At 39.0% G+C, this 25,699-nt stretch overlaps 1 protein-coding gene and 1 long non-coding RNA gene across 7 annotated transcripts in view; one reads left to right on the top strand and one right to left on the bottom strand.

Moving 5' to 3' along the window:
* LOC149080729 (single-stranded DNA-binding protein 3-like) overlaps window positions 1–25,699 on the top strand; it is a 189,831-nt gene that overhangs the window by 108,059 nt on the left and 56,073 nt on the right. For 3 of the 5 annotated variants that reach the window (XM_089237414.1, XM_089237411.1, XM_089237413.1), the window contains exons 6-7: window positions 7,220–7,306; window positions 17,448–17,552. In XM_089237414.1, the coding sequence (XP_089093540.1) occupies window positions 7,220–7,306; window positions 17,448–17,552 (192 nt within the window). The remainder of the gene's footprint in view (window positions 1–7,219; window positions 7,307–17,447; window positions 17,553–25,699) is intronic. The other 2 variants (XM_089237412.1, XM_089237415.1) reach the window with 2 other exon arrangements.
* The window catches only part of LOC149080730 (uncharacterized), a 44,462-nt gene that overhangs the window by 1,087 nt on the left and 17,676 nt on the right, over window positions 1–25,699 (bottom strand). Inside the window, exon 3 of one of the 2 annotated variants that reach the window (XR_016193379.1) lies at window positions 18,424–18,489. This is a non-coding gene — a long non-coding RNA (uncharacterized LOC149080730). Of the gene's footprint in view, window positions 1–18,366; window positions 18,490–25,699 lie in introns of those variants that run through there. The other variant, XR_016193378.1, reaches the window with a different exon arrangement.

Raw genomic sequence — 25,699 nt, forward strand, 5'->3', positions numbered from 1 at the left:
GGTGTCAGGCCGTTTCACTTGAAAAATTGTATGCTTAGCTCAAGAAATTTGGCTGGCACCTAAATAATTTTTTCATTTGTGAAATCCGGGCATACTGCAATGGCGTATTATTTTTCTGGGAAGTCACTCAAAGTCCTTAAAATTCTGTCATTCAAATTTTTTTTTTTGCAGGCACCGACTGGAAGACAGCATTGGAGTGGGGTTCGTGGGGAGTACTTGGGGTTGCATTTTTCCCGTATATATATACGTATCTGGGCCCACACAGGACCCACCTTTGCAGTGGCATCGGAGCCGGGAATACAGACCCAACAGTATTTTGCAGTTCCGGTATGAGCACCCCCCCCCCCCCCTTCAGAATTGATTCAGAAATCAATCTCCTATAGGTTAGCACCCACTGGTCTAAAACACTTTCGAGGACTCTTCACCTTTCGTTGGGGCGGGGGGGGGGGGAAAGAGTGGTGCACGCTCGTAAGATGGAGAGATGTATGGTACAGGGAATCTCTTCCTATTAATCCCTTCCTATTTGCAATTTGTCTGGAGCATTGTTTGTGTTAATCGGGATAGCGTAGAATCTCGTGGGTTTCTAGGAAAATTAAAGAAGCGATGTTTTTTTTCTAAATCCCATAGTATTTCGTATTTTGTTTTCGTTCTGAAGATGGCAGCACCATCCATAAATTCTGCTTATTTCTTATGATCATCCTCATGGATTTTCGGTTTTGATAAATTGATAGCACGGAATTAACAAAATGCAAAAAAAAGGTGAGAACACGCCCCCCTTGTCAATTCACATCTTTTTTTTCTTTTTTGTGCGAAATTACGAAATTCAAAATTTGCAAAAAATATTTGAACGGTGCCACGCTGCTGTAAGTTGTATCAAGCTCATTCTATTCAACTCGCGTGGGCCCCTGGAATCACGGGGGTGCCGGGGGTTGGAAACCGGGATCCTGAGGTTGTGGGATACGTGAAAAAAATTTTACCCTTTCCTTTCCCAAAAACTTGGGAGTGCGAGAGAATGTTTGTCTCGCCACGCATGCATTGGAAAAGATTGAGCATTGCACACACACATTCCTTCAAGCAGTGCCGTCTTAACTCACGGGCCCACATGGGCACGGCCTGTTGGCCTCAAGAGAAGAGGGGGCCTCAGAAAAACAAGTAGTTGAATTTCGAGAATTTTCTAGGTTGTGAAAATTAGTTGGTTCCCAGAAAAATTAGTTGGGCCGGGAGCCCGTGATGCTCTTAAGACGGTCCCTGCCTGCGAGGCGATGCTCATAATGGTTGGTTACATTATTTCATAATTTCTCTTCCCCCCCCCCCCCCATTTGGAAAGGTATTTAATTTCTTTTGGGTCAGGGTTCTTTACCCTTTTTTTAGCCGCGAAACAAAATGATCAACTTTGCGTCCCGTGGAAGTGTTTATTTTCCGAAATTAATGACACCATTGGCGCTATAAGTGCATTTGTAACAGGACTGTAAGTGGAATGGTCAGACCCACATCAAAAGTCCTTCGGACCAAAACCCACATTACGATTACCGATGGTTTAGGAGCTACTATATCGTAGCTATTGCTGGGCCCTTGGATCCCAGAAGGTGATAAGGCCCGTCAACAACGGTTGGTACCCATATTTTTTAAAAGTCTCAGCAGCAAGCACATGTCCGGGGCGGGAGGCGATTGCCCCCTTTCGAGAGCGGAATAATATTGGAGAAATTTATCTACCGTAAAATACGGGATGATCCAATGCCCCCTATCATAATAAGTAGCTTCTCCGACACATCGCCTCGGGTCCGCCCCATTCACAGCTGAAGATATCGGTCTTCGCTCTATTCGAAGCTGAAGTTGCCTGCCTCAGTTCTATTCGGAAGCTGAAGATGCCTGCCTCCGCTCAGTCACGAATCCAGGGAGGGAAGGTGGTGATGGGAACGATCGCCCTTCCAAAGAGCCGAATAATATGGTTAAATCTGAATGCCCCGTAATATACGGGACGATCCAACGAGCTTACACAATTCGTCCCTCTCGGACACATCCTGGATCCGCTCCTGTCTCAGCCGAGTGCTTGAACTTCGAATAAAAACCGGCATCAATTAAGATGTTTCTCAGGATCACCAGTTTTTTCCCCACGTCGAATGTAGTTAGCATATATCTATTTGCTATCGGCAGACATCATTGCCATGATCGATTAGGACCACCAAGCTCGTCGTATTATTATTATATTTTCTTTCTCCTCTCACCTTGGCTAGTTAAACGTACCCGTAAAGAGCTGAGAAAAAGAAAACCATTTTTTTTTCCTCCGACCGACCAACGTCATAATCAATCGAGACTCTCTGACAAGTTATTACAAGTGGCCGACAACTTGTTACCTGATTAACTTCCATGTTTAACATGCTTCCATTTTTTTCCCCTTCTACGACCAAATACAGCACTTTATGCGGTGTTTTGAAGCTGTGTTGTGTGCGCAACTGATAGGTTTTTATTTCGTTTTTCTATTTGAGGATAGTCGAGAATTTTTGTAGAAACTTTTTTTTTCAAAGTCGTGGGACGTCGGATGTCTAAGGCCGTGATTACACTATAAAAGTTTGATAAAATCCCTTTTATAAAACTTGAAAAATCTAACCAATAAGGTTATTGGTTACATTCTAGAAAATGTAACCGTTGACCTTATTGGCTGCATTTTTCAAGTTTTATAATAGGACTTTTATCAAACTTTTATAGTGACCAGCCTTAGACGGAATTACACTACAAAAGTTATTTTATAAAACTTCAAAAATGCAACCAATAAGTGCATTTATTACATTCGATCCAATGTAACCGATACTCTTATTGGTTAAATTTTTTCAGTTTTATGAAAGAAAAGTTTCGTAAAAGTGCTTGTATAAAACCTGAAAATACTGATCGGTGGCATTCTCTCGAATGTAGCCGATCAGCTTATTCGTTTTAATTTTCAGGCTTTCGCCGGGATTACACTACAAAAGTTTCATGAAAGTTCATTTATAAAACTTGAAAATGCAACCAATAAGCTGTAAAAAATGAAGTGTATTTGGAAAATGTTCATCCACACTAGATGTGAGGATTCCGGAATTGCAGATTTTTACTTGTACTTTACGAGACTCTCACGGCCATCTTAACGCCTGAGTCCCACCCGGGCACGGCACGGGGGGGGGGGGGGTCTCATTATAAGATCTGGTGGAATGATTTACGACAATAAATATGTAAATTAAGAGATGGAGCCTAATGATACCTAGCTATGATGCTGTTGAGAGACGGACAGCAGGGGACAAACATTTTTTGGACACGCATTCAAAAATTTGAGTTATATGGAACAGCCTTTCATTATCATTAAAGGTTCTGCGGAACAGCTATGACGGGTTCCGCGAGAAGTTTTACGTTGTGTAGAAACCCTTCTCTACATCACCTTCAAAACGCTAGGTGATGTGCCTTTTCGAACGGTTGCATGGTATGATTTTAATGGGTTTTTTTTTCATTCCAGACATTGTAATTGCTTAAGAGGGGGGGGGGGAGGATAAGTATTAGTTTAGACTTTGAATTGCGCCAAACTATTAATCGACGCCACTTGGCGAGTCCATCAGCTCGAGTAGAGGAGGCGATACGGACTCGGTATGTTTTTTCTGGGTGTGTGTGTGTCTGTGTAAAGTGCCGTACTGGTCCATGGCTGGTTTTTGGCCCAGAATTGATATTGAGGTCACGTTTTCTTTTTTCTTGAGGCTGTTCTATTAGTGTTGTTAGCAGTTAATTTCCTGGTTAAGAAATCATGTTCCACTTATCCCCCGCGTCTGGATAGATGGATGAAAATCACGTGACTGCGAACTAGCCCTAATTTACATCACTCTTTCCCAAATTGAGCGATATCGCCTCTTGGGGGGTAGGGGGGCACTGGGGCGGGAAGATCTACAGATATTGAATCATATGGGTTGTCTTAAGCAGAAAAGACTCTGAGAATTTTTTTTATGGCAGTTGAAACGATGAAGTGAATATGTTGTGAAGATTCTGATTCACGTCATCGATACATTTTTTGTGGAAAAAAATTAAAGAAACGTCCTTGAATTTTTTTAAAGTATTTTTTTAAAGTATGGCTTGACTGTTTATGACGACGTAATTATTGGAATCGCTGGCGGAATAAATGAATCTAATTGAAAGCCGATATTTTGATTGAAATTTGTCTTTATCGAAGAAATGTCGCAAGTCCCATCTTGAAATCGATTGCACGCTTTTTTTAATGAGTTGCATGCAGTTTCGATATTCGTATATTTTTGAGTTGAAATCAACTTGAGGTTTTTTTTGTATGTACACGTGGAATAAATGGAAAAGCGTGGATGCGATGTTTTTCCCCCCCAATGACTTTTTAATAAGCTTTTGCATACGCGGTGCTATCGTTTCGGTTATTTGCGGCCACCTGTGAAATATTGATTCGACGTTATCAGGATATCGAACTCGTACCACTTCGTTAATTCTTCATGGACCTCCGGAAAACGATTCGAATCGAAACCGACCTTGCGTGGAAAATATCGATTAAAAGACTCATCCGAACTCTCCTTGCAACTGGATGATCTCAAGCCAGCGCTGTTATCGATGCTGCGGACACTTTCAAATGTGAATGAATAGGGTTTATAATCGTAAGCGGGGTTCATTGCGATTTAATTACATTGATCCACCGATAATGGAAAATAACAGAGGAAAAATCTGTAAATTTTTCAAAAGGTTGATCACTGACGATGATTGATCGTTCGTTGCCACTGGCTGTAAATGATTGAGAACATAGTTGTACATAAAGGCTGTCGTGACGGCAGTTCGAAAGTTTCAACAGTTTTTTTTAGTCCACCAGGGTCTTCTTTAAGCCGTTGGTAGGGTATGAAACTCGTGTCCGGCTTCAAAATTTTTCTGTTCGGTATGGCGGTTCGGAAAGTCACGTGTGTGGTTCTAGTACAGGAGTGGCTAACCTTTTTCCAAACCTTGCCATAACCAAGATTATTTTCGATGGGTGTGCCACTATGTATTTTTCCATGCAGACCATACGTCTAGTTTTCCGGGACGAGCATTCTCTCCATTCCCGCAAAATATTGTTCGGCTGTTCTCCTTATTTTCGTAATGTTCATTTTGTCACTCTTATGAGTTCTAAATTCTTTTTATTTTTGAGTCATATAAATTCGGTTATCGCAATGCAGATTGTGCATGTCTGTACATCGGTAGAAGTTCATCTTACCTACATCCCCCAAAGCAGAATATGCCGAAATGTGCGACGTACGTTGTAGAGCAACCAGTGCTGTTGCAGTGGAAGAATTTTAAGAAAAGTGTAGAAAAACGCTATTATGTAGATGCAAATTTTTACCGCAGAACATTTTAAGTCGGCTGAGGGATCGTTGCAGAGCAACGCAAAACATTCTGCTTTGGGACCTACATCACGTTGGGCATAACACCGGAACCTGAGGACTCTGTGCTTGGGCCCCCCCCCCCCCCAAGAATGCATGGGAAAAACAACGTATGTCCCCGTGCGAGTTATCCTGAATCTCGTACGCATGGGATATGTCCAACAACTGCGCCCAAACATGAAAAACCAAACAGAAACGCATTGAATATAGAAAGTCATCGCTTGGTTGTTATTTTGAGTGTGCCTACCACACTAAATATAGGTTTAACAGCCTACAAGATCATCAAGGATTGTTTAACCCTCTCGCGTACAAGCTGCTGGCGATAAATTTGAATGATCTGTTTCAGACGTATAGGGGATAAATGTGGTAGGCTTGTTCCACGTTAAAAAAAGATGGAAGAGAAAGAAAGAAAGAAATATAAGGGTGGAGAGGAACAAGTGCAGAGATGATTGTATGCACAGCAGGGCCGTAATTAGGATTTTTGCCGCCCGGGACAGTTGCCCCCCCCCCCCCCAGCCCCTGTAAGATTTAAGAATTTCTTCAATTTTTGAAAAGATTGTGTTACATTTTTGTAATACCATGATTTGTGATACCATGGCGTGCCACGGGTTTACCACGCCTGTTCTAGCAGTTAATACATAAGCGGCAACGGCAAAAAAAAAAAAAAAAAAAAAAAAATCTTGTCTAATCCTGCGTTTAGACGAGTAAACCAAGGTTTTACAAAACATTGTTATCTATGAAAGCTAGACCGACGAAAAACGACAACCTAACCGAGGTGACGAGTGAACGAAGTTTTACTGCATTTGTTCACATCTATCGAATAGGTGCGTTGAAAGGAACATTGTGCATTTATCAATACGTTTGCTATAAACGCGAGCATATGTAAATATTCGATTAACCTTCTTACGACTGGTGTTGGGAGCACATCGTTTTATTAATCGGGAAAAAAAAAAATATTTTTCTTAGGGGCCATTCAAGTATTACGTAAGCAGATTTTTAGCCATTTTTGACCCCCCATCCCTGTCAGCAAAATTTCATCAGCAGCTTAGAATATTTCATATCTTCAAAAAGGGTGGTTGATGACGTAAGAAACCTTCAAACCCCCCCCCCCTTGTCATAAAAACTCAGCAAATCTGAAACCCCCTCCCCCTCGATGCTGACGTAATACTTGAATGACCCCTTACATAGAATAACTATAATTTTTTTTCTTCCTGAACGTGTGAGACTCCAAACTTAATTTACAGAACGAAAATTTCATTCATTTCAGCAGTTATATCAAATTTAATTTTCTTCAAATCACCTATTTTTAAGGAAGGTTAAAAATTTGTTTTGAATTTTAATATTGTTTCTATGGACACGGGCAAGTTCAGAAAAAGTGCAGGAGATTTTTTTTCATTAATTTTAAAATTGATGTCTTTAGACCAGTGGTTCTCAACCTTTGGAAGCCCGCGGCCCGGTTTCATTTATTTTTGTGAGTGGGAGGCCCGGTCAAACACGTGATTAACGGAACGTGAATGGGGTAAAAGGAAACGGCAGATCAGTCGCGGCCCGGTATGGATGATGTCACGGCCCAGTACCGGACCGCGGCCCGGCGGTTGAGAAACTCTGGTCTAGACTTTATGATCAGAAGTAGAAACATAGCAGAAAAAAAATTGAGAAAATCAATTCAAATATTAATTCGGACGGTAAAAGGTTAAAATACGATTAATCGATTAAAATTTTTTTGGCTAACCAGTGAAAAATTTTAATCTACTCCCAGCTCTTGTATCTTCGTTTTACTAAATTTGGTTTTGAAATGTTCTTTATATAATACTTTTTTTTTTCTTTCATTTTTTCTTCAGAATCCCACCGCTCCAAGTCCATTAGCACAGATGCCGCCAAACGAAGGAATGCCAGGAGGACCAATGCCGCCAACGGGATTTTTTCCTGTGAGTTTCACTCTCGAATATTTCGACAGATGGCGCTTGCATAGCCTCTGTTTTCCTTGGTATTTCTCATGAATGTGTTTCTTCTTCACCTATTGATTTTTGTTTTTTTCCCTTCCAAAAATGTTCACAACAGCTATAAGGTTGCTCGTGGACACATGCGTTTACTTTTTTTTTCTCGAACAAAGCTTCAGTTTTTTTGGTGAGCGATGAAAATACGAGGCATGTCGTGAATAAATATTTCATCACTCCTTTTGTTTCAAAGTCACCATTTTTTCCCCCACCTAATGTTTTTAGTAGATACTAAATTCAATCGGGAATAATTCCCCACCGCCCATTACAATTAACGTTTGTGTATTGAAAGGTGTGCATGAAGGAATTTTTTTTATCAACTTGAAATTTCCGTTTTATAATTCCATGCTAGAAAAAAAATTGTTTTAAGCAAGGAGTTTGAACTTCCTCTCATGTCTGCCGCCAGAGGAGTATGCAGGAAGAAACAGACCTATAGAAATTACAGAATACTTCGCAAAAATCTATAGAAAATCAACTTTATGCTGCATTAATCATAAATCTCGATTTTATTTAAAATGCTTCTTAAAGAACTCAGAATTAATGGAGAGGTGTGAAGATATGTGTCTCCCCCGCCCCCTCCATAGGTTCTCCGTATGGCTTTAGTGTTGGTCCTTTATTGTGTTGTGAGAAAATAATGATGCGGCAAAATGATTGCGCACTCTATAAAATTCATGCATCTATAAAGAAAAATTTGTTTTTATACTGTTTATGTAGAGGAAAATGTAGTTTTTTTAAAAACGTGAATCTTTTTGTATGTTGAAGAGTTTTTATTACGTGTACGCAGTGCCGCAACACTAGCCATTTCTGCGCCCTGTGCAAGAATTTGCATTTGGGCCTCTTCTGTCTCCCCTCCCCCCAAAGCGGGTTCCTGTGCGGGTGCACCTGTTGCGCCTGCCTAGTTACGGCACTGTGTGCACATATCGTCAGAGTAATTATTGTATTGATGATATCGAATTTATCGATTGGGTGCAACTACTCCCCCGGCAGATGGTTCTGACGCTTTTTTCATGAGATTTTTTTTTTTTCGTAATTTGGACAGGACAGGTTTTTTTGTTTTGTTCCCGGCAGTGCCGTAACTACCCAATGCAAAAATTTGCATTTAGGTCCCTTCTGGGCCCTCCCCTCCAATTAGGCCCTATGCGGGTGCACCTGTCGCACCTGCCTAGTTACGGTTTCCGGATTTATTATTTCATCGTTGCGGCAATTTTGACGGCTTGTTTGGACTTGGGGATTTGTACTAAAGAATTATTCTTCCAAAATTCATCCCATGTTTAATCCTTTGCACTCCGGAGGTTTTATTGGCACTTCACTGGTACAGTTCGTACTTCATACCGCTTCTCTAGCGATGATGAACCCCCCCCCCCCCCCGGATGTTTGTCCCTTTGCGATTTATATGTATTATGAGTTATTCTAAAAAGTCGAATTCATACAGGGGTATTATCGTAAGGGTTCGTTGTAACAATGAAGTACTCTTTCCTGTTGAGGTCTTATGTTGAGTCCCCCACCTCGACATATGCATGACCCTCCCACAAGGATGGAACTGACAGGTCTCTATCCCTGGGACCCCGAGATAATTATCTATTTTCTGTTTTTTCATGCTGTAAATTCAGTATAGAAGGGCCCGTGAACAATACCGGTGGAGGTACCATGCCTTAGGAGGTAGGACCGCAGAAGGTTAAGATTTTTCATGTATGAACTCTATAAACTATAGAAATGAAAGTGCAAACTACAGGCATCCCTCGCTTTACGCGATTAATTTGTCCGAGGATGAAATTGCGATGAATTCAGCATGGCAAACATAGCAATAGAGGGAAGGGGTCCCTTCAGTATAAAATAAAAACAGTATAATTCAATGAATTATTCAAGTTTATATATAAATCTGGATTAATAAAATTGCTGAATCATCTTCGTTTTGGATGTATGAGAGAATTTAATTAATACTATTTTATATAAACGCTTTATATTTCTGACAGTCTTCGTTTGGATCATGAATGGACTAATTCTTGTCAAGTGCGGGGTTCTGCTGCCCTGAAATTCCTAAAATGACCCAGACCGGTCCGGTCATACTTTTTTTTTGATAAAACAGTGAAGGTTCGTCTTAGGAGCAGCATTTTTTAAAATCTTATTAATGATTTGAAAATACCTCTCGCAAATAAGTTTCTTCGATTGCAATAAAAATTGGTAATGGAAATCAAAAGCCCTTTGATTTTCATCATTGATTGTATTTTGCATTTCCGCATTCATGAATGAACTATAAACGATATTAATAAGTGAGTCAGGTTGCTCTGATGCGAGAGATTCGAGCGTTTCATACTCACTTATCTCATCTACATCCTCAAATCCAACGGATTTTATGATCGTCATGAATAAGTCATCTCTATGATTTGCAAGCTCATTTTTAGATTTTGCATTATTAGAATCGAATTTCGGACCGAATTTCACAGTTTGTGATGTTGTAAACCAACTTCCCAAAATCGCGTTATGGCGAAAACGCGTAAGCAAAGTGAGATTGCTTAAAGCGAGGTATACCTATATAAGCAGGGCCGTAAGTGGCGATGCAGCAAAAATGATTTTGCCATCCCCCACCACTAATAAAATTCAGTGATTTTATAAGGCTGTTTTTGTTCCCCTCCTAAAATTGGCCGCCCCCACAAAGTTGCCTGTCCGGAGCAGTTGCCGCCCCCCCCCCTCCAATTCTGGCCCTGACACGTAGTTTTTCTATTCTAGGGGAAAACAATTTAACATAGTTTTCTTCAATGCCAAACTAAAATTCTTCTAATTGCATTAAAACTTAGTTTTTTTTAACCCATTTGCGTCTACACTCTTTATTCGTTAGCTGTTGAACCACAAATCGATAAGGAAAACGAGTTTCTTGCATACCATACCAGCGGACATTCTGCTCTCAGTTGATGAGGAACATTCGAGGATTATTCCTATAGTTTGTTTCAGGTTAACTTTGCAGTGAAGAGAAAGGTAGAGAGTGTACTCCTTCGCTGCAAAATATAGTTCCCATACATCGGTGGTTTCTGATGATCATTTATATAGAATATTTCAAATTTTTTTATGATTTCGAAAAAGATACTGAAAAAAATACCGTTTTGAACCAATGTATATTCGTTTAAAATTTTCAAATTAGAAAAAATATTGGCTACCATTATCAAAAATCCATGGCGTGCTCAAGAACGTTTTGGCGTGATTTCCAAGAAATTTTCCCAGCCAATATCACTGTCGTGCTTTTTTTTTTTGGTTGCACAATTATATACATATATTATATCGTCATTTTGTTGAATTTTCCAATAGATACAATTTTTCATTCAGTTTTTCATGTAGTTATAGGCCTACACACCCAGACGAATATTCGATCAGGTTTTTTTATTCTCCCGAAAATAGCCTCCAACGAATTCAGATATCACTCATAGATTACAGGAAGTGTCCCTCTTTCAGGACAGCGCCGATACCGTTGTGAGAGGCTCTCTTTATGGGTGTAGGTTACGGTTCCAGGCGCCCCCCCCTTTTTTTTAAATTATCTATTTCTTGCCGTGTTCGTAGGATTGGGGTGGTTTCTGAATTCCAATAGCCGATAGCGGAGGGTGTTGACATAAGTAATGTCTCTTTTGCACCCACACCAACACGCCATCTTCTCCCCCACAGCAGAGGCTGTTCTTCCAGATGCCCCCTTCAGTGTCTCTCCAGATAAATATAAACAAGCAAGAGAGAGAGACCCACAATGGTTTAGGCTTGCAGTGTAGTTTTTTCTTCTGTGACAGTTGCATCTTTCTTTTCACCAGAGATAGACACGCTAAAACGTTCTCCGTTCTTTTTGGCAATAATGCATAAGGCACGTTATCGAAAAGAAGAGGAATTTTGGATTGCAGATGACCTGATGGAACACATGTTGGAGCAACAACAATTAATAAGTAATAGAGAATCCGATAGTTCTACAACTTCAAGTGAGGATTCCATAGAATGGGAATCCGTAAAAAATGACAAACTGTAATAACAAGTGGCATTGACGTATATGCGTTCGGGTGTGTGAGCGACGGAAATTTCGGCAAGAAAAGTGAGTAAAAGACTTCTAAATTTTTCCTTATCATTTTTATTATTATTATTTGGAGCTATTCCCAAATTCAAACGTCAAAACCGGGTTAATAGGAGTTACCAAGATATTTTTCAATAAAAAAAAAATGATATTTTTTTTTCAAAAACCGCACTTTAATTTCTGAAGGTATCGATGATGGGTTTTTTTTTCATTAGCTAATTGTTACTAACTGTCTGCAATTTTTTCTACAAGCACATTACGTTATTCGTAAAAAATTTTTTTTTCTGCGAGATTGGCGAGAATCAGACATACCTTGCCGAGGCCGCGCATCGATACGTAGGTTAAGAGGCTTTCGTTGTCATAGCAACGAGTGATGCGGTTCCCTCGTAGCTTCCTCTTCACTGCAAAGTTAACCTGAAACGGACTATAGGGCTGCCAACGATCCTCTTTTAGGAGGATATGTCCCCCTCCTTGATGTCATTTCAAGCGTCTTCCGACGTTTCGGAAAATTCTCCCTTTCCTCCTTTTTAAGTTTCCGGAGAGAAATTTTTTTTTTCTCCGCTTTGAAACATACATTTGTTCATCGATATCAGTGTTTTTGTGTTCCCACGCGCATTCACCAATAGCCGTCGAAATTTCCAGAATTTTTTGTTTTCTTTAGTGCCTCAGTCGGGGGAAATTTTGTTGGTCGGAATAGTGGCGCCATCTATCGGGGAAATTTGGATAAGCGACGTCACTGATGGAGCGTGAGCAGGCGTCTTCCTTTCTCAGTTTTCGAATCTGGTAACCATGGCCCCCACATCCTGGAGCGGCGCCCCTAGGATGGGACCTTTGGCGATCCCCAGACAGACTTTTCACGGGCCCCTTCATAGTGAGTTTATGGCGTGAAAAAAAAAATGATGAGAATGGTTCCGGACCCTGTCAGCCTCCCCCTTGCAGGGCCCATGCCCCTAGGCTGGAATATTTTGCGCCCCCCCCCCACCAGACTTTGGCCTCTTCGTGATGGATTTATAGCGTGAAGAAACAAAAAAAATAATGAAAATCGTCCCGGGCCCCAGGGCTGAAGCCTCGCCAGCCCACCCCTTGTGGGGCCACGCTCGTAACCCTAGTTATTCCGCTTACGAATGCAAATGGGTTAAAAATAAGTATTTCTGTAATAGAAAGAAAAAAAAAAGAGTTTATTTAAAAACAAATATAATCTCAGCAGAGGTTTAACCATTTCAGTGGCGACACGCCGCCGAAAACGGGTGATTCTAAGCAGTGCCGTCTTAACTAATGGGCCCACCCGGGCATGTCACGGGGGCCTCAAAAAAATGAGAACTGGTTCAAATTTTCAAGTCCCAAGGGTAGGGTCGCGGAAAAATCACTTGGCCCGGAGGCCCATGATGCTCTTAAGACGGCCCTGATTCTAAGCAGTTTCCTTGCTGAATACGGACGATTCATGCATGTGTTACCCGCTACCTAACATGCCCAGTTATTCTATAGTTGAATTTAACAACTGTAGAAGGAATATACAGGGGTCTGTCAAGACATTTTTGGGAAGTGGGGGGGTGGAGTGTCCTGTTTTTGTGAGAGTTTTCCTCATTTTTGTGATAAACAGTAAAAAATGAAGTAGTCTAATTTTAAAATGCCAAATTTATGGTTTTGTTAATTTGCATTTTGAGAAGGAAAAACGGCCTCTGGAATTTCTGCTGGACAGACCCCTGATATGCAGGGCCGTAACTAGGATTTTCGCCGCCCCCACAACTTTAAAATCCGATAATTTTGTAATGGTGCTCTTAATTCCCACCTAAAACTGCGGCCGGGGCAGTTGCCCCCCCCTCTCTAGTTAGTTACGGCCTTGCTGATATGGATATATATATATATATCATATTTTTAAAATTAAAATCTGCCACCCCCCCCCCCTTCCCCAGCGCTTTTTATTTGCACAATTATTTTCATAGATTTGTAATTTTAAACATTTAAAATCTGTAGTTTAAGGGCACATTATGTGAGAGATTATCTGCTTTTTGGTGAAGAATATGTATCATGTATTCTTTTTATTGACATTTATCGAAGGCCGTAGAGGAGGGGGGGGGACCAGAAAACCCCCAAGGGCGACACCCCTGGTTCTCCCCCCCCCCTCCGAAAAGTGCGAAAATGATCGAGAAAAGGGAAAAAATGGCCTAATCTATTCTATCACTTTGCACCCCCCCCTCTCCTCCGAACGAAATTTCGGGCCTGCATTCACCAACGTTAATTGGAAAGAAAAAATTTGTGGTGTAAAAATAAAGGGGGGGGAAAAAAACCTTCAACTAATGAGGACAGAAACAATGATTTGTATGGTAGCGCCATCTATGAGGGATCTTTGAAACCGTGTTTGACACCAATTGAACACGCACAAAACTTTTTTTTTTCAATATTCGCCTCCATATAAACGTACCATTACATTCATAAAAGGAAGCAACTAGGATTTTTCGGCAAACGTGACCCCCCCCCCTCTACTGGGGCAATTTCATAACAGTATCTTTTGCTCTTCACTGAAATTTGTTACTTCTCTTATATTTGTTGTGAGAAGCAGAGCCGCAACTGTGGGGGAGGGGAGGAGGGAAGAAGCAGGTCTACTTCACCAAACACCAACTCTGGCCATGTCACTATATTGCAATTTACTGCCATTAATGAGGTGGGTTCGTTGTCTATCGGTGGTCGCCTCGAGTTCATTTAGGGAAAATATCTTATCGAACCCAGGACCATGACAGCCACCTTCATGGTGGTGGACGAGCATCTTACCACCATGCCACTCGGGCGGGGGAGCAGGTCTGGCGCCTAACAAAAGGGAGGGGGAGGCGAATTTCACCACTTAACCTCTCCAGCATTATGGAAGGGGGAGGTTGACAAAATGCGTGCTCGCAAATTACCTTCTTGAGATGCATCCCGGAGGTAATGAACTTGTCTCAGCTGACTAAGCATCTGGTTGCGGCCCTGCTAGTCTCGGCTGTGCATGTATATCTTACGGTGAAAGTCTGATGACTGGTAAAAGAAGCCCAAAATACGCTTGTGAGCGTTTTCATTTTGGGCTTTTAGCAAGTCAAATCAAAGCCTGTTTTCAATTAATCATCATGAACTTCTTTGTTCCTGATCTTTTGATAATTATAATTATTCAATAAAAACAATTAATTGAAAAATTAGTTAAGTTCATAGTGGCTTATTAATTTATTATAGGTTTCCGATGCTAGCTATGTTAGTAATTAATTAATTAAAAGTTCATACTTTTTTCAAATTAAACTAATTTACTGTGAACAATAAAAGCCGGTTTCTAATGAAAGCATTATATTAAATAATTATGAAAATTGATTAATAAGCATCATTGATTCAATTAAAAAAACGCTTTTACTGGTAAAGTAAATTAATAAGTTAATTAATGATTTCTTAATTAGCACCAGGAGCTAATAAGTTCATGGTGGTTAATTAATTCATATGTTGATTATTAATTAGTAAATATTAAATAATTATAATTATTGATCAAAATATAAGTGGCAGGAGGATCTAATAAATTTATGATGATTGATTCATTTAAAACAGGCTTGGATCGGTAAACGTCTGGAATGAAAATGTTTGCAAGCGTATGGGCTTTTACCAACTCGCCTTGGTAAAACCTTACTAGTCTTCAAGCTTTTACCGTAACATATATATTCATGTATTTTATTCTCTGGGCACTCATGTACAGTATGCTTAGATAGGCATAATTTCAAGTGTATTTATTTCACTCATTCAAATGTATCTGGCATATTAAGGAAAACATTTGCAACAAAGATGATGGGATCTATCATTGTTAGAAAGTTCTTGAAAAGTTTTGAAATCTTTTGAATTGAGTAGTATCAAAATCCACTGCGCTGAAACAGAGCGAGCCGAATCTACCTAGGAAGCATAAAACTTGTCATTTTTGAAGAAAATATTATGCAAACTCACTGAGTATATCTTGTGTTGTGAACTGAATTGTAAATATGTCAGGCATCTTCCCAGTCATGCTCACTTGACTTCCTCTCTACTATCACTTCATCACCTCTTGACCACTCCTCTCTCTGTTACAAAATAAAAAGCCCTTTTAACAACAACTTGCCCCCCTCCCTCTTCAGGAATGTATCTGGCAACCAACAAATAACTTTTCTTGAATGGGCCAATAAAGTAGCATGAATGGCATCAATCGACGTCACAGTTTAAATGCTTTCTTCCAGCTTAAAATTGAGTCAACTCACAGTACTAGCAGATGGTTGCGCTGCATTTTATCTCTCAGGCAAAACTATTGAAAAACTTATGTAAAGCTGTAAACCCGAATTCAACTTCTCTATACATACGAGCACCTACATCCCTACGAACATAGTGCAAACTATAAACTTTTTTCTTCTAGCTCTGCTGAGGCAGGCTTCAAGCCTGTTAAGACAGTCTTGTTAATCAATCCAGACTTCAATTCCAGTCTGGTAGGTTATGGTATCCATGAATATTACATTGTAACTTCTCTAGCTTGGCAAATATGTATATAATCACTTATATGTCATGAAGTTGCCTAGGTCACTGTAACTCAGGCATTTAAAACCTGAGCCTTTATCCTAGTAAAAGTGAAGTGTGAAATGCGGGAAGTAAATTTTCAAGCACCTTCAGAAATTCTGGGTATTTAATACACTATAGTGCCAGTGACTACTTCACTTTGCCATTGTTGCCTCAAGCAAATACTTGCTGTCCTTTTTCTTGCATGTACATTATGAGTATATTACGTGTATCACTGCTATTTTTTTTAAACCAACAAAAGGAAATATTTCTTCACCATCACTTATAGCTTTCGTTTTCCCTCTGATGGCTGTTCTTATGCAGGCTTTGTTGTTGTTCCTTATGCAGATGTGATCAGACATTTATAGTGCATTTCTTATTTAGATAATTCAATTCTTTATTCTCGCATTTAGCTTTAGAAATGTAGATTCAAATGGCATTCTGTTTCGTTGGTATCAGCTATCTCAAATTGTTTGACGCATGCAAGCACCGATTGTTTTTTTAATGGAGTACACATGTAGGTCACTAGGAAAGCTTTGAAATTAAGAAAAACATACAAGACAGAAAATGATAGCTTCCATTTTGGCAAGACCTTGATCTTTTTATAAACATGAAAACCAGGTGGTTTTCAACAATAACCATCATTCTTTGTCAGTAAAATTCAAAAGACAAGATTTTGGGGTGGATGAAAGTGGCAACACTATTTCTGTGCTATGACCCTTCAAGTGTATTTGAGCACAGATGATTGTTTAGCTAGAATTTCTTCCGTCCTAAAAATGATTGTCCACATAAGGCAATCATTTCAGGATGTGTAAGCAATTTCAGAGGTCATTTTCACCAAACTTATCCCTATGAGAAAGTCTCTTCCAGCCTGGCGTTATGACAGTGTCTGGAACACACCTGGGTTTCTTTAGCTGTGATTTGGGTTGTAAAAAAGTATGCACAAACACTCGCTCCTTATTTCAAGTTTTAGTGAAGAAGTTTGAATTATATGTGAAATGTATTAGATGATGCTCAACTTTCATCCATCCTAAAATTGCATTCTGAGTTTTGCTGTTGAAAAATGATGACCACTCGTAACTGCAAACCACCTGATGTTTATGATTAAAAGAAATTGAAGTCGTTAAATGCTTAATCTCTGTCTAGCTGTTTTCTTGAGTCACAGAACATTCAAATCACCATTTGAATAGTTGACACATGAAATAGAATGGCATTGGTGCAGCACTGTGTATGTTTTTTTCTTCAATTTAGATGCATTTTAGTAGGAATGTTGTCTCTGCTAGATTTGTCTGATTGCAATAGAGGGTGTGAATGTTATTGCAAAAGATGATGTGGTGTCTGAATGTTTGTGTAGCAGCAGCAGCAGCAGGGCCAATGTGTGTTTGTGTGTGTGCATTTATTTTTTTCCTTTTGAATTCCCTTGACTTTTCATTTAAAAAAAGAAAAAAAACTTCCCGCCATTTTTTTTATTATTTCTTTTTGCTTGTTCTCTCCCGGTTCTCTCTGCAGCAGAACTCGCACATGAGGCCCTCACCGCCACAGCAGCAACCAGTGTCGCAGCCGTCCCCTCACCCGCAGCCCCCTGCCCCTCATGGTCCGATGATGCAGAATCAGGTGAGGCAACATTAAAAAAACAAAACCAGTGTGTGTGTGTGCTGTGGGGTCCACCATGTGACTTACATATGTGTGGCACCCCCTTTTACACTCACATGGCACTCAAAACTCATCGTCATGGTCATTCATCACTGTCATTAATGCATGTGTATGTATGTCTGTGTGTATGTATTTGGATTCTTACATGGGGCCCTATCTGGAACACATTACTAAAAACACATATTTAGGCCTCTCACGGCGATGGAAATCCATTTCAAAGTGACATTGACTGTTCGCCTTTGGGATGTGATTGGAATTTCTTCATGGGAATCACCTTTAGTCCTCCTCAGGCTGAACATTCGAATGTGATGCACATTGAAATGAATTACTACATCAAACTGATTGAGTCTAACATTTCACAGCTTTGCTTTTTTACCTGCGAATATTCCCTCCTTTGTCCTTGCATGTTTGTTTTTCTCTTGCATGCTTTTGCATGATCTAATTGTAATCTGATTAATTAGCATTAGCAGGATTGGAATGTGTGAAAGGTTGTTGTTTTTTTGCATTGCTATGATGCTGGTATCTGGCAATGGAAATATCACATTTGGTATGTTTTCTTCAAAGTTATGATGTGATTTGCATTCACATTAACTGATACATTTTGTCTGCAAAACATTAGCATGATTTATTTCAAAATCCTGTGGTGGTGGTGGTGAATCTTAAAATTTGTACAAAAGTTTCATTTTTGATGTTTGTTATATGGTTAAAAAAAAACCAATTATATATGAAATAAATGTTTTTATTTTTTTCGTTGAAAATGTAATCTGTTTTCATGGTGAAATTCACAAATTTTTTTTACATGAGCTCGGATCAGACTAAGCTACTGACTTACTGAGTAAATCCAGTTTCATTACTTTTCACAAGTAGTTTTTCCTACAGCTTGATGATTTCGTAGCACCTGGAAGAAGAAATTGTTTTGAAAAATGCATTAGGGAATTTTCTACTTTGAAGAAAGACAAACTTCCAGCTCTTGGTTGGAGTTCAAATATACATTTATATTTTGCTAAAATTAATTAAGATGTCGTGACGCACAAAACACATAATGAAAAATAAGAGATTTTCAAACACCAGCTCGAATGGTTCTAAGCCTTAATTTAGTTTCGGTTTATTTTCTACCTATCAAATAAACACATTAATAACGTGTGCACATCGAAATTTTAAGGGATCGTATTCTTGATCTATTCAATCAGGGGGCATGGCCTATTTTAATGTAAAGTTTGAAGAATGATTTTTGACATGAAAATTAAGAGAGTGGCTCTGATGTCAGCAGATGTAAAATAATACAGTATCCAGATTATGCATTTTACACACGCTCCTTGTTTGTTTGCTAGTTTGCTGAGGGTTCAGAAAATTTGAATTCTTATGCCATTATGTGTCATAAGTCCAGAATCGCTATGTAAGGGTCATTAATTTTTCATTGAGGGCAACTATAAACTTTTTCTAACTAATGTACAAATTCTGAGTAAATATATAAATTCGTCTTTGAGTTCAACGCGTTTGGCCAATACAACTCAAAATATTCTTCATATTGATCACTCACTGACAAATACTCGGATCACACAAAAAGGACAATGTCCCTCAATTTCAATCAGGAAAAAAAAGAAAAGAAACTACTTTGTTTTGTATGAAAAAAATTACATGTTTGAATCTTGGTGTTGTAGAATTTGAATTTTCGAATCCCCAAAGGAATAATATGCCGAAATCTGCAATGTACTTCGCAGAACAATCTGGCAGAATTTTAAGAAAGATGTGGAAAACATTAATTTCCACTGCAGAATATTTCCAGTCAGCCGAGAGCTCATTTTAGAACAACGCAAAGCAATGCTTTTCGGCTTCAAATGAACAAAATACACAAATGTGCAGGTTTACCATTTTTGAATGGTTCATATCCAAAATATAGATTTGATACAAAGTGAACTTTGTAGTGATTAGAACTCATAAATAAAACCACACAATTATTTTATCAATCTTTCAACAAAATTCAGAATTTATTATTTTTCATTTTACTTTTTCCAACAAATAACTGATTTTTTTTTTTTTTTTATAAGGAAAAAAAATCAAAATGTTAAAGCATTTATACTGTGCTGCCATCTAAATAAGAAAAACTAAGCAGAAACTGGAATGGTAATTTATAGTTTTTAAATTGAACGACAGATGGCGCAGCACTCGCACAAATCGTGTGTGTTATCAAAACGGGTGGAAATGTTCCTTTGGGGAAAAATGAGACCTTTTGGATCACAATTGAAGACAAAATAAAAGATTTTGTTTACGGAATGGGCAATTTCTTAGATTGACTGTTTTTCTGCTTCGCCGCATAGCTAATGCAGCCTATGTTAGGATAGATAGAGAAAAAAATAGATGTACACGTGTGAAAAATCATTTTAAAATTTCCTATACATTCGCTTATTTAATTACTTTATTATTATCACAAAAAAATGAGTAACTTTGCCTGGTGTTAATTTATACAAAAATTGCCACGTTTTTAAGACAAATAAATTACACTGGTCGAATGGTCGACGCGTTTCGGCTCTTCAATGGAGAGCCGTCATCAGGACCTCGTGGTCAGAACTCACACAAATACAAAGGCGAACTCTTCGGACGACCAGACGTAAACATCACTCTTCATTCGTGTGAGTTCTGACCACGAGGTCCTGATGACGGCTCTCCATTGAAGAGCCGAAACGCGTCGACCATTCGACCAGTGTAATTTATTTGTCTTAAAAACGTGGCAATTTTTGTATAAATACTTTATTATGATTGACGGTTATCAATTGCCCCGAAAAGATATCAGTGTCGTGGATCAGTTCACACATGCGCATATTACTCTTAACATACATAAGATTAGCTTTTTTTTTACTTAATGGACGACTCCATTAGTATATTTTATTCAATTAATTTCCGGGATAAACTTCTACGATTATTCTTCATATTTCATGTCTGAAGCTACGTTGAATTAAATGGGCGGTTTGAAACCGATTCAACGATGATTGAGTATATTTTCGTTCGAAGAACTCCACTGTGTAACCGAAAACAGAGGTGAATATCCGTTCAGAGGAAAAAGAATAAAAATAGCCAATAATTCCCCTAAAAACTATTCTGAATGATAATCACAAACATTATGCACGCCCTTACGTAAAAAAAAGAATAGCTCACTTCGTTTCTTTTTCGGCCCCGCATAGAGATCACGCCCCGAACCCGAGCACCATATGTGACCTTCCTAGTGCGTGAACGTCCATCATAAACTAGGTTTTCATCGTGTAATTGCCGCGCTAATTACAGTAATTAAGTAAAATATGCATGCGCTGTTTAGTATGCGTTTGTTTCTTGTTTCGTTATGCCATCGTGCCACTAGTATCAGAGGTTAGAGGGAGAGAAAAATACCATGATGTTTATTCTTTTATAACGGGAGGACTTGAGTTTTTTGAGACCAGATTCAATCCGAAAAGTAATTCCCACAAGCTAGCTCCCTATTGGATATCTGGACTTAGTGTTTGCCAATCCAAGCATCCGAATTTTTTTTCTCGTGCTTTTTCAGACAATATTCCACAGTTCGATATCAATAAATGTGTGTGTGTTTGAAAAAAAGCCATCCCCTTCAGAAAAGCAAATATACATTGCTGACCTTAAATCAGCCAAACATAAAACGCTCCGGAATCATATCACTCTCGTCTAAGGTTTACATAGTAATAGTACACTGTACCGTGGCTTATATTTTGGCCAGCTGTGTAGTGTCTCTGATGGTTCCTAATATAATGGAGCTCGATTGAGACTCGGATATTTACTCTCTTTAGCACTTCTCCCAATGGACTGAGAGACCCTGATTTTTTTTTTCTGAGATATTTGTCGCCTTTAGAAATCTGTACGCTAGTCTCGCGACTCATATAGGGCATGATATTTCTAGCTTTTCGAACTTACAAAAGCTTTTTTTCCCTTCCCCCGTACCGCTATGGCTATTGACAACCGTATGGCATTGTATTGTGTTGTCTTTGATTCCGAGTGGATTACTATTCTCAGCAAGCACTGGTTTTGGTTTCGCGGGCACTAGTGGTATATCCTCCAGTTCCTATCTGTGCATAACACACTGAAATAGGACATGAGGGTTTATTACCGTCCGAAACTCGGCGTCTCAGTTGGTGCCAGATACCTTCAGTTTCTTGTTCGTGAGAACCGTGGTACTCACGGTAGAGTAACAACAGTTCTCTCGATCATTTTGTCCGATTTCGTAGCCGGAGTTTTTGATTGAAACCTCAAATGAACTTTAAATTTAAGGAGATTAGGCTCAATTATGCTGATTTTAGAGATATGTTAAGCTTGGAAACACTAGATTTTTGACAATATTTGTCATGCAATATCGGTTTCGAAGGAAATAATAAACACACTTGAGAGAAATGAACGATTACTCAAATATTCGGTAGAACCACGACTGTTCGGATTGAGATACATTAATACCCAGAACTTTCGCAGTAGGTGGGACCGTTGATAACCGCGTAAGTCGGGGTACAGGTTTCCATAGAAATATTAATATTAGTTGAATTGGAATCAAATATTAGTTAAATGGAATAAAATTTTACGAAGAACACCCGTCTTTTTCTTTCTTACTATGGCTATAATGCTGTGGTACTCTTCTATGGGGGGCTTCCTAAATTTAAATTGCGTTGTGACTGTAATCTGGTCGAGTAAAAAATACTATCAAAATCTATTTGCACGTTAAAATCTGTGCGAATGAAAATCATGTGTTGAACGCTTTGAATGTTTTGATTACACCTTGACCCATCCAAAGAAATGAGCTGTTTGGAGGCAAGGAAATGAACTTTCAGTCAATTGAAAATTGCAGACCAGTTGTGTAGTCATCAAAGAGCAAATAAATTAAGCAAATTATTTTTTCAACTGGGCCTTATACTTCAGATATAAAATTGTGATCACCTTCTCTTGTAAAAAATAGCAGACATCAAACAATCCTTGGGATTACATTTCTGAATCCCGGCAAAGCTTTCATCTTGCCTGTCAGAAATTAGTGTAATTTCATTACACATAATATTCTGACCGAACGAAACAATTCTTTACTTTATCATCACTTAATATTCTCCACTATCTCAGCAATAATCCCGTGATTATGCTTGCATTTCAGAAATGTGCATTTTTGAACAAAAAATCTTCCAAGTCCGGATATCACTATATTTGAATCGCCAGTTACTCCTGAATATGTTTGAGGAAAACCTGGGAAAAGAGTCTCTTTCTCTTTTTTCTGCGAGATGAACAGTAAAAGAACCCGCTAAGAACGAAATAAGTTAAGCTCCTTTGATATTCCGTAAAAGCCGTTCTTACATAAGCATTAAGCATCAGCTTTTTTTTTTTTTAAATTTTACTCTTCCCCCTTGTATTACGTGGTACATAATCCAGGGATTATTCAGTTTGGGAAAGAGATCGCCTTCGGTAGTTCCAACTTCGCCGGAGGAGGAGGAGGACGACGACGGATACCATGACAAGTAAATGCTACATGATACGAGATGGAGGGTCATATACGCACAAGAATAAGGAGGTAAAAAAAAAAAGATAAAACCCAAGGAAACATTGGGTAAAATGGGGATTTCATTTGTCGTGTCGACTGCACCTGGCGCAGCAGGAGAATGAAGCAGATGCTTCACATCATCTCTGCAAAGCATGAATAGGGCTATTTCTTTCTTTTTTTCCTTTCCCGAAACTAGATGCAAGTGTTTGAGATCCTGTGTCTTTGAAGGTACATAGAGAATAAAAAAAGAGCAGGCAATGTGAAAAGACCCTTCAAAACACGCATGTCTGGACACGAAGGAACTGGATATGCCAGGATGATGAGGGCGCTTTCTCTTACGTGCATTTTTTTTTCTTCTCTTACGGTATATAACGGAGCCTCTTTTCTACTCCGAGGAACAAGGAACCCATGGTGCTTGTTCTCAAACTGTCACTCAAAAGGAGGCTGGAGATTATTTTCCTTGAGATGAAGAGGGAGGAGAAAGATTCGCGTGACTCGTAATAAAGAGACAAATGGGTGATAGAAGACGTCAAACACGCATAACCATATGGGGGGGGGGGAATGATACAAGAATCTTCACCCATCCGGAGATTGGAAATGCAATTATACGTTCTCATGAACCGCATCTGCGGCATTTATTTACACGGTGTTGTTTGAGTGGTGTCCGGATTTAATTTGGGCAATCTCCCCAGTTTAATTTCGTCTGAAAACCAAGATGTTTTTTAGATACAGTGAAATACTCTATCAATGATCATTCCCCCTTAAAATTTATTTTCTCTCACCGCTTACCTAACTCAAGCGAACCTATAGGATCCTATGTTATTCCCGTAACTTTTCGCCCCCCCCCCCCGGAAAACTCCATCGCCCACTTCGGGAAACACTGGTTTAATGCAAAGGAATTTCGCCTGTTGCGGTATTTGTAACTCGTCTCGATACAACGATATCTTTTATAAATCTCTATATAACGATATTTTTTTAGGAGATTTCGAAACTGCTACAATGATATTTTTATGTTTCGCTCAAAATCACCTTCAATATATTTTTAAATTCCTTAACAGTTTTTGCTCTTTTGGGGATATCTAATAGCATCGGTATTTTGCACCATATACCCTTTAAAAGTGTTAATGGAGTTGCCGTGAAGATACTTTCTGTGTAGTACACAAAAAAAAAAGGTGTTCGGTAAACTACTTTGCAAGGTGAAACAGCCAACTGAATTTCACTCATCAATTACCATTTTTTTTTTTTTGCTGTGAATAAACTGCATTTTATGTAGAACTAGCAACGCCAATTCAGAAGAGATGCAACAACAGCATAACGGTGCCTGGTGATAGCGATGACCTCTCCAAACGATATTTTTTTCCTTTGTCCGTAGAATATCGTTATATCGAGTTTTCACTGTCTATCTAAAGGGTTTTTTTCATTCTATTTTTCGTCGATACATTTCTTAGTTTCGATTATTCTGCTATTGGACATTGTCGTATATTGTTTACCGCCCTAAATCGCAGGTTAATCGAGCCTGCACCTTATACCGCTCGGTCATTCAGATACTGATCTGAGAAATTCTGATGCTTTAAAATTTCAGTACAGTGTTACCGTAAATCAATTTCTACTAACTTGATATTCCCATTATAGATTCGCATAATCTTCCTTAAAATGTTCACATTAGTTGAAAATTCCAGACGGTATAGAATCTGAATATGAATCTTTTTCCGTGTTACCATCTGGTGCCCTTCTAAATTTCCAGAGGTTAAGTTAGGTACTGATTTGGCTTCCCTAAAGACATTTATATCGATATGGGCCGATTTGTTGAGCATTTTTCCAGGGCCCCCCTACAACTTAAAAAGCGTTGTATTTGATTGCTGACCAAACGTCTTCGATTCTAATCATTAGGACCTCCTAATGCTGGCTCTGCCTAAAAGTTCCCTCAAGCCAAAATCAAGCTTTTTCTGTGCATGATAGAAATTACCTACACGTGTGTAGTTGACACCCGAATGGCATTGGATAAACGTGCCTTGCCTCACTGGTCAACATTTCCTCCTCTTCATTAGAGTGATCGGGATGAGGTCGTGGGTTCGAGCTTGCTTTCAAACTGACTACTTGAACCGAATGCCATTTTCGCAATAAACATTTTACGAACGCAGCTGCAGAATCGTCCATCATATCACATATTCATAAAAACAAACACTCAATTTGATGGAAGTGGAGGGGGGGGGAAGGAAGCTAACGAAACTGATTTTATTGCTAGAAATTCCCTCCACGAGCGAGCGTTGCTTAAAAATTCTACTGCAATTCTCGTTTGAGGGTTTTTTTTTTTTTCTCCCTAATCTTTTCCCAGTCGTGACTTGTGATTGTTTATGATTTTGATTGATTAAAAACTCATAACGTTTATGTTCTTCCTCCTTCTTCTATCTTTTCTTTTTAAGATGTTATATAGCCTCTATTTTCTTATTCCTCGTGATGTTATAGGAAGAAGAAGAGGAGAGTTAATAAAAAATAAAAACAAACCGCATTTTCGTGAGTTATTGCAGGAGCAGGTTGAATACATTGCATTTAGTGCGGGGCCTTTAGGAAAAATAAGATAGTTCTGTGGCATTAAAAT

This window comes from Pholcus phalangioides, unplaced genomic scaffold (assembly GCF_987345545.1).
Source record: "Pholcus phalangioides strain wild (caught in Gottingen) unplaced genomic scaffold, Ppha-v1.0 ptg000010l_1, whole genome shotgun sequence".
In the NCBI taxonomy this organism is placed as follows: domain Eukaryota; kingdom Metazoa; phylum Arthropoda; class Arachnida; order Araneae; family Pholcidae; genus Pholcus; species Pholcus phalangioides.